Genomic DNA, 10742 nt, shown 5'->3' with positions numbered 1-10742 from the left:
AGTCTGTCTGGGTTGTTTACCGACGATGGCCACTATGCAAGTAGCAGCTGCCGCGTATATTTATATACATTATTTACGGAAATGAAGCGAAATAAAAGAAGATGGTGGCAATCAAGGTTATATACTAGAAGGGTAGAATACAGTGGTCGGGAATAACTCACTGACATGAGATTCCAAGAATAGTCCAGTAAATCTAGCCCAAAATAGGGGGTGACCCAGGACAAATTGCCAGAAAAACGAAACCACTTTCATATGTTTAAGTTAGACCTGCCACATGATATATCAAAAATGTAGAAAAATATATTTGGTGGAACATGGTAAAATATGCAAATTAAGGTAGCCATTACTAAAATTTCTGTTTTTGCCTATACTGACAAAAGTAATAGAGCTAGACTTATGAAAATGATATCCATACCCATGTTTTCATGGTCAAGGAATCATAGAGACCAATCTTAGGGATTTGTGATGATTACATCATAATGAATTCAATATGGTTGCCGTGGTAAGCACGAAAAAACTGAAAATCGCAGTAACTTTTACAGAATCCCACCAAAGACAGCAAACTTGGTGTCTATGTGAATGATTATTGAGCTTTCACATGTAGTAGTTATGAGGACTCTCCACAAAATGATGATTAAAAACCAGGACAGATGTTATAAGTCCAAACTGGAGAGTGGTACTAGGTGTTCCGGATGAGAGTAAATGTAACCCTGCCTAATGCACGACACCCGCCTCTGTCATATAGAAGAAATGCCTAAACTGTTTAACCATCATGTTTATTCAGAAGGTCGGGTTAAAAAACCAAGCTTTCATTCTAATATACCAAACTTTGCTTTGTTTTTTAACCCGACCTTCTGAATAAACATGATGGTTAAACGGTTTAGAGGCGGGTGTCGTGCATGAGGCAGGGTTACATTTACTCTCGTCCGGAACACCTAGTACCACTCTCCAGTTTGGACTTATAACATCTGTCCTGGTTTTTAATCATCATTTTGTGGTGAGTCCTCATAACTACTACATGTGAAAGTTTGAGCTCATTCTTTACTTATTTTAACACACTTCTGATCAGTTTCTCTATTTTGCAGGATGCTTGACTGTGTGTTCTGTGGCAAGCCAATTCACAATGGTGAGGCGCTGACAAAGCTGACGCAAAAGGGATGTGATGGAATTGCAAGGGCCTGTGTTGAACGGAATGAAACTGTTGCTGTGGCACCTGGACAACAAATACATACATTGTGTCGCAATAATTTCATCAATCCAAATTGCATACAAAGAGACAAACGTAAGCTTGACGAAGAGGACAATCAATCGAATGACAATCGTTTTAGTCTCCGTTCAGCAACTCCAACCCATTCTATCAAGGACCATTGCGTATTCTGTGGTGTAGGCGATAGATACAATGGGAGGAAGACAGACTATAAACTCATTTCAGTGCGAACAAAAATATATTCCAAAAGTATCATGGAATGTTGTGATAAACGCAATGACTCATGGTCTGAGACAGTGAAAGCAAGATTAGTTGTTGCTGGAGAAGACCTTTTTGCAGCTGAGGGTGTCTATCACAAGGCTTGTGACTCGAACTTTAGAAAGGGCAATCAGATACCACAGTTCCTCAGCTGTACAAAAAATGAGTACGGCACCAGTGCAAAAAAAATAAAAGTTGGATGCCCAGGGGATTCAGAAAAAGAATCTGCTTTCCTTAAAGCTGTTGAAAATTTAGAAGCAAATGATGTAGAACAGACAACTGTCAACGATATAATCACAAAGATGGTGAACTATTAGGACCCAATTGTGAACCGTATACGTTTAAACATACGAAAAAAATGCTTCAGAAACACTTTGGTGACAGCATTTTGATAACTGAGATTAATGGTACTGAAAATGTTGTGACATTCAGGCGTAAGGCACAATCTATACTCAACAATTTCTATCAGCAATCAAGGCAGCTTGACTGTGAGTTAGAAAAGTTACGAATGGTAGAGGCAGCCGCCAACTTAATTAAGAGCGACATAAAGTCAATCATTCAGTCCAAGGAGTTATATCCGAGTACACTTGAGATGGCTTCAACTGAGAAGACTCTGTCATATCTACCAAATTCATTGAAACGTTTTCTTGATGTCCTATTTGTTGGAAAGGAGAAGAATTTAAAGATAAGCTCAGTTGGTCAAGCAATGATGCAGGCAACCCGCCCTAGGGTTATCACTGCTCCACTCCAGCTAGGCCTGGGTGTTCAGTTACATCATCACTTTGCTTCTAGATTTCTGTTAGATACCCTGTACCAGCATGGATTTACATCCTCCTACTCCGAGGTACTTAAATATGAACGATGTGCAGCTGTAAGCGCAGGCATTGACATTCCAGGTTTTCTTCAAGGTCACTTTATGCAGTATGTGGCAGATAATGTCGACCACAACATCAGAACACTTGATGGCAGTGGAACTTTCCACGGAATGGGAATTATCACCGCGATCACTCCCAAAATTGACCATGCATCAGTAATCAAACGTATAAGTATGTCTGCAGAGGACATTGCAAAGGTTGGGAGGATACGTATACATCAATTCTCTCCAATGAATGAAGGCTTGGCTACATTGAAGTATGAGAAACTGAAGGGAGATGATGAAATGCTAGGAGACAGGCTCATGGACATAGACCTGTTATGGAAAGTGTCATTCTGTGCGAAACCTCGCCGACCTGGATGGTCCGGGATGATGCAGCTGATAACTCATGGTGAGCATCCAGGACAGGCATCTACTATGTTTTTGCCCATGATAGACTTAAACCCAAGTGATATGAATTGTGTCTATTCTACCCTCATCTTTGTTTCTGACCATGCACATCGATATGGAGTGACACCCATAATAACGTTTGACCAACCTCTCTGGTGGAAAGCCATGACAATAGTGGAAAGTGAAGATCCAAGCACACAGCTACATTCAGTTATAATCCGTCTTGGAGGTTTTCACACTTTAATGAGTTTTCTCGGGAGCATAGGACACTTGATGGCCGGAACTGGACTCCAAGAATTGCTGGAAATGATCTTTGCTTCCAATACCGTTACACACATTATGAGTGGAAAGGCTGTTGCAAGGGCTGTACGTGGTCACCTGTTGCTTGACACTGCTTTGAACACAGCTTTGATTGCAAAAACATTCGGCCTTCAGCTAAATGGCTCCTCTGCTACAGAAGATCACGACGATGAGGATAGCTCAACGGTCATGGAGTTTCAGGATGATAACACCTTTGAGGATATAGATCCTTTATCGGTTTCAGTTCTTAATGGTGCGGAAATCCCTCTCCCAACTGAAATTCAGGAACTTGGAATTTTAGTTGATGAACTTCTAGAAGGACAAATGGTACCATCTGAGATAAGTTCATCACCAGCATTCCATTCTGTCAAGGAAAGATTACTGAATGCACTAAATGCAGTAGAACATAAAACAGGGAAACTGTGGGTTATGTATATGAAATTGATTGACATTGTTCGGAACTTCCTGAGGTCCGAACGAACAGGTGACTGGAAGTTGCATCTTGCAACCTTGCAAAATATGTTGCCTTATTTTGCTGCCTCTGGACATAACTTGTACACAAAGTCGGTGTACCTATATCTGCAGAAAATGTGGAAGCTGGAGGATTCCAATCCAGATATCTACTCCAACTTCATGGACGGTTTGCACGTCGTGCGAAGGTCGGATCGTTATTGGGCAGGACTGTCCCCAGATTTGGTTATAGAACAAGTTCTCATGAGAAGCCTTAAAACAACGGGTGGTTTGACGAGAGGACGGGGTATGACAGAAACACAGCGACTGGTATGGTGTCTGTCCAGACCTATTTGCGCAGAGGTCAATGATGCCATGCAGCAACTGACTTCAGTTAAGTATGCAACAAGTGAGCAGCATAAAGATCTGTCAAAGGCACGTCAGGCAAAGGACATAGCCGATACCAACAAACTCGTTTCAATACTGGCAGAAAGGAATCCATTTGAAGAAAGTATGTCATTGCAAAATATTGTGACAGGGGTAGCTACTAGAGAGGACGTTAATGTAGAGTTAGCCAAGGAAGTTGGACAGAAAATTCTTGAGGATATGACAGGAAATATTGTTAATCAATATGTATTTCGGAAACGAAATCAGGTTATAACACCAGAATCAAAGTCAACTATCAAAATTGATGGGGAGAAAGTGAACATCGATCCCCAGCTACTGTTTCAGAGACTGGTGATCGCCGGAACACAGGCTACAGATCTGCTGGATGCCTTTCAGTATGAACTATGCTCTTATCCACCAGCTCTGTTTGAGACCAGGCACGTTCAGCTTAAAGCCAACAAACCAGCCCTTGCAAAAGCTATTTGGGATTTGATCCCACAGGATGATCGTCCGGACAAACCTTCCAATTGCCAATATGTACTCGATGGTGGTGCCCTACTTCACAGGATTCCATGGCAAATTGGAGACACCTATAAGTCGATCCTTCAAAGGTACACGTCATATGTGAAGAAACGTTATGGAAAGGCAGTCATCGTTTTTGATGGTTACACCAGTGGGCCATCAACGAAAGATAGTACCCATCAAAGACGCCTAGGAACGCGCCAAGGAAGAGCAGTCAATTTTCAAACTCAGATGTCGCTCAAGATCAAAAAAGAGGAATTCCTATCAAATGATGAAAACAAGCAACGTTTCATTAATTTGCTTTGTGATTCCCTTGAAGCTGCTGGTTGTGAAGTTCACCACGCAAAAGATGATGCTGATCTACTTATTGTCCAGACCGCAATAAAGGTTGTGTCGCAGTGTAATGTTATTCTCGTTGGAGATGATACAGATCTTCTTGTCCTTCTATGTTATCATACTAAGAATGTGAAGTATAATATGTTCTGGAGGCCGGAGCCTAAAAAGGGAAAAAAGGAGCAACTTCTGAACATTGGACATGTATGTCAGAAACTTGGAGATGATCTTTGCAATAGCATTCTTTTTGTCCATGCGTTCCTTGGCTGTGATACAACTTCACGTGTCTTTGGTTATGGAAAGGGTGTGGCACTGAAGTTGGCACAGGACAGTGAATACTTTTGTGACCTTGCTAAGGTGTTTGGCAACTATGATTCCAGCGAGGATGAAATAATTCAGGCAGGGGAGAAAGCTATGCTTTGTGTGTACAAGGCAAAACCAGATGGCAATCTGGATTCACTGAGACACCACAGGTTTCAAGAATTAGTTGCCACTAGCAAAAAAGTTATTCACCCCAAATCATTGCCACCAACTTCAGGGGCAGTAAAGTACCACAGTTTCCGTGTTTTCCACCAAGTTCAGGCGTGGAAGGGTAACAGCCTGAATGCTGAAAATTGGGGGTGGAAGATCATCGAAGGAAAAATGTTCCCCCTTATGACTGATTTGGACGTTGCTCCAAAATCACTATTGGAAGTGGTAAGATGCAAATGCAAGACAGGGTGCGGAAAACGTTGTGGGTGCAGACGACTGGGTCTTGACTGTACACCAGCCTGCAGTGAATGCAGGGGGATCTGTGAGAACATGAACTTGGAGAACACTGACGAGACTTCAGATGATGATCGTGATATCTTGGGCATGTGAACCTACATTTAAGGAGAATTAACTGGCATGCCTTGGTTTCAATTTCAACAAACTGACACCTGCATTATAGATAAATAGACTCATTTACCATGAAAACCTATAAATAGACACCAAGATTGTTGTCTTCGGTAGGATACTGTCGAAGTTATTGCGATTTTCAGTTTTTGCGTACCAACCATGGCAGCCATATTGAATTCATTATGATGTAATCATGACAGCTCCCTGAAATTAGTCTCAAATGATTCTTCGACCATGAAAACATGGGTATAGACACCATTTTCATAATTCTAGCTCTATTACTTTTGGCAATATAATCAAAAACAGATATTTCGACAATGGCTACCTTGAATTGCATATTTCACCATGTTCCACCAAATATATATTTCTACATTTTTGATATTTCTTTTAGCATGATAATTAAAAGTCATTGCAAGTAATTTCATTTTTCTGGCAATTTGTCCTAGGTCAAATGGTAGATTTACTGGAGAAGTTTCTGGCCACTACAAAAATTTCACCAGAATGTCTTCGACAGATTTTGAAAATATTATAAAACTGGTAGGACATAAAATTATGAAAAATGACACACATATGAGAGGAGCTATTACAGTTCAAGAGAAGGTGGCACTAACCATCAGATTTTTAGCAACTGGAGACTCGTATACAAGTTTGCAATACCTATTCAAGATCTCAAAACAAGCCATCAGTGAAACGGTGCCACATGTCTGCCAAGCCATCATTGAAGCACTGCAAAACAATATAAAGGTGAGTTTTTTTTCTTTCTAATTTTGCATCACCCTTTTTCTTTGTGTCAGCTATAAAAATTATATACCGTATGTATGTATGTATGTATGTATGTATGTATGTATATATATATATATATATATATATATATATATATATATATATATCTATATATATATATATATATATATATATATAATACTGACAGTGGGTTGCAGCCCCAGAAAAAATATTAAAAATATTGCATAATACCGGATGTAAGTACATTGGAACTTGACACTTATAGCCTATCATGCTCTGTATTTTAAAAGTTATTCTATTAAATAATAATATTTTTCTTTCTTTGATGGGGTTCAGGTTTTTGAAAATAGGTTTAGCAAATAATTTTATTCACATTAGCTAAAGCATTATTCAGTTCAAGTTCAGCTTTAGGGGAAAGTACACATTATCCAGTGGGTTATGGTGCACAGACAACAAGTCTTTACCAATATGTATATATATATATATATATATATATATATATATATATATATATATATATATATATATATATATATATATATATATTTATGAAATTTGCTCAAATTAGTTAGAGATTTTTATCTTCTGAAGAAGGAAATACAAAAGAAAAAGAAAATAATCAAATTAGCTCTTGTATGAAGTAATCATCTTCTGAGAGGTTAGGGGAAAACACATTTTATTCCGTGGGTAGTGGTGACGATGAGGTAGAAGGTGAAATCGAAGGTAATTGTTCAGTAGATAAAGCAGACCTAGTTTTTAAAAGTTGTTGTCCTGTCAAATGTGGTGAGGATGAAGCTGAACGGCTATCAAATGAAGGTGACGGCTGGTTAAAGTGTGACACAGAAGGTATATTGACAGCAGGAAAGGAAAAATGTTGCAAGGAATGTTGATCATTGCCTGGTCTCGAACGAGCCAGTGCTGGCTGTTGTTCAAAGTTGCCCATGTCTACTTTCAAGAATATGCCCATTATTGCATGTTGGACAGTAGACCGAGTGCAAGCGTCATATGTACGTAACTTTTTAGCAATTAAGTTTCCAAAATCTTGTGCCTCATCATTAGAAGAAACAGACGATTTAAGTATTTCGAAGGCTGTATCTAAGCGTTGTTCTTGAATCCTTTGCTTTCTTGATACCCTCTGTGATGAGATGGGGATATTTGTAGTTGTGTTTTCGTCTACTGCACTTGGGACAAGTAGATTTTCTTCATTTTGGGAAGCGTCTTGGTCAACTTCCAAATTATCACCGGTTTCTGTCCCCGGTATCTGGAAAGATAAGCGTATGTCATCAGAAGTTAAACAGATTGCATATATATATATATATATATATATATATATATATATATATATATATATATATATATATATATATATATATATATATATATATATATATATATATATATATATATATATATATATTAAATGCAAACAAAAATATGGCCAAGTCATCTTCATACATCTAGGAAATAGTTGAATATATAGGCTACTTTTGTAAAATCTGTTAAGATATATATATATATATATATATATATATATATATATATATATATATATATATATATATATATATATATATATATATATATATATATATATATATATATATATATATATATATTTATTAAATGCAAACAAAAATATAGCCGAGTCATCTTCATACATCTAGGAAATAGTTGAATATATAGGCTACTTTTGTAAAATCTGTTAAGATATACATATATATATATATATATATATATATATATATATATATATATATATATATATATATATATATATAGTGTGTGTGTGTGTCCGTAACAATTTTTTCTCTCCTACAGGTTCCAACAACGTAAGACAATTGGTTAGCCATCGCCAAAGGATTTGAAGAGTTGTGGAACTATCCTCATCTCCTAGGAGCCATGGATGGGAAGCATATTGTCTTGCAAGCTCCTTTCAACAGTGAAACTGAATTTTTTAATTATAAAGCAACTTTTAGTGTGGTATTATTAGCTTTGGTCGACGCCCATTACAACTTTATCTATGTTGATGTAGGATGTCAGGGTAGAATATCGGACGGAGGGGTTTATAGAAATAGTGCTTTGTATAAAAAAATTGAAAACAATGCCCTGAATTTTCCAAAACCACAATGTTTAGGGTCGAGAGAAAAAGAAATTCCATATTTCTTTGTTGGCGATGAAGCTTTTGCTCTTAGTCCAAACATGATGAAAGGGTATGCTGGCATGCACCCAAAAGGTTCCAAAGAACGAGTGTTTAACTACAGAACTAGCCGAGCTCGTAGAGTTGTTGAAAATGTTTTTGGCATTTGCTCTTCAGTGTTCAGGGTCCTTAGAAAACCCTTACTTTTGCAGGAGAATAAAGCTGCACTGATTGTAATGGCTGTAGCTCACCTCCACAACTTTTTACGAAGGAACAAGCAAGCAGTGAATATCTACACCCCAATAGGCACTTTGGATTACGAGGATGAGGAAGGAAATGTCATTCCTGGTACTTGGAGAGCAGAACAACACAATTTAACATCCTTAATTACGCTCAGACATGTTCCTCGTAGATCCTCTACAACTGCTAAGGATGTACGAGAAGAACTGGCTGATTACTTCATGAACGAAGGAAGTGTTAGCTGGCAGAACAATTATGCCTAGATGAAGGTCCCTTAAGTTTATCCACCTTTTATTAACCATTACCAACATGATTTTTGTATGTTAACTATTACTAACATAATTTTTGTATGCTGTGACGGAGCCGAGAGAGGGTGTGGGTGAACTCAAAGGCAGATTGGAAACGACTGAGTTATATATTAAGGAACACTCTTCTTTATATACAAAACGGCAAGGCAACAGGACATGGCATGTTCAAGGGACAGACAAAGTTCAGAGCAAAACCGGAGACATGATCATTCAGGTTCTTTTTAGTGCGAGGGAAGAGCGCAGATACAAGCATAATATATACAATAGGAATTATGTACAATTGTGTGACACACGGTTGGTACAATACGTAAGAAACAATAAATGATGTCAAACGCTTAATATATCTGAACCGGATACTGTGTAATTTTCCTGCTTAATATAGGTTTTGAGCATAAAATTCTAGTAAGAGATCCATAATTATCATAATACATCAGTAAAGGGAGATAAAGAATATAGCAAAACGGAGATTGCAAGAATCACTAACAAAGAAATGACGCAAAAGATTCAGTAATTAACAACTACATTGTGCATGCAAGAGTATTTAGGCAATGTACAGTTTTTGGAGTAAATGTGCACATAAATATAATTAATTTTCAAGTATCTTTTAGCATTAATGAATGGAAAAAAAACTTACTGTGTTCATTGTTTCTCGAGGTTTGTCCTTGTCCCAAAGGAATTGCAAGCTCTTAAATGCAAACCACGCACTTTTATAGACCTCATCAGTACCTAGGGAAAAAAAATTCAGACATACATGTGTAGCCTATACTATCCAGATTACCCGCAATCACTTGGTATTTTATATCTAATATCAACATGTGCACTCACTAAGGCCCAATTTTCTATATACGATAGAACAAAAATAAATTATATTACAGATCAACTATCTGTAGTTCTGTACTCACCTTTCCCTGTTCCAGTGCTTTTCTTAATCTTAACCTTCTCCCTTCTCATAGACGCTAACAAGCAAGTCATCTTCCTCTTGCATTCCACCATCGATTTTCCCGTTTTTTTGTGCCATATCTATCCATGCATCATTGCGACGTATTTTGTTAAAATGGTTCGGGTGTTTTGCATACCACAGTAAAGTCTTTTCTTCGTAATAACTAATAAACTGAAGGACCTCTTTCTCACTCCAATCAGCCATGGTACACATATACGTACTGACTGACCAAAACAAGGGACTCTTCTATGGACGGCCTTATTCATAGTCGGTGTCAAGTTCAGCCACATCTGTTGATACGCGTGCAATACAGGTCCCGTCCACACGTTGCGTAACGTGCAAAGAGACCTCCCTTTGATTCGGGGCCCAAAAACCGACAATTGCCGGGACGGAGGGCGAACCAAGCCTCGAACCTCGCGGGTTCGGGGTTCGGGTTCGAGGAACCGTCCACACTTGCGTTTTTGTTACAAGAATTGGTTACAATACAAGGTTCGGTTCGCATGTGTGTACCCGCCTTTTCGCCCACACTGTAACGGGTTCTCTATTTCTTAGGAACATTTCTGTACCTCTTTTTAAAAATGTGTAACCATTACCATTTGTTTTCTAAAGAGGAGGCTCGAAAGCTCAATAAATTTAATTTTTCCTAAAGTGTTGGTATTTTATTTATCATAAATATATATATATATATATATATATATATATATATATATATATATATATATATATACATATATATATATATATATATATATATATATATATATATATATATA

General features: G+C 37.7%; 1 protein-coding gene across 1 annotated transcript; it reads right to left on the bottom strand.

The window, feature by feature from the left end:
• Positions 1 to 6963: 6963 nt before the first annotated feature.
• Positions 6964 to 10173, bottom strand: LOC137631334 (uncharacterized). The gene is given in 4 exon segments (XM_068363112.1): positions 6964 to 7605; positions 9664 to 9755; positions 9932 to 10040; positions 10042 to 10173. Coding segments are annotated over 4 exon segments (975 nt in total).
• Positions 10174 to 10742: the final 569 nt, after the last annotated feature.

The sequence above is a fragment of the Palaemon carinicauda genome, chromosome 3 (assembly GCF_036898095.1).
Source record: "Palaemon carinicauda isolate YSFRI2023 chromosome 3, ASM3689809v2, whole genome shotgun sequence".
Classification (NCBI taxonomy): Eukaryota; Metazoa; Arthropoda; class Malacostraca; order Decapoda; family Palaemonidae; genus Palaemon; species Palaemon carinicauda.
Note: the sequence above shows the minus strand (reverse complement) of the source record. Positions and strands in the feature narration are given on the sequence as shown.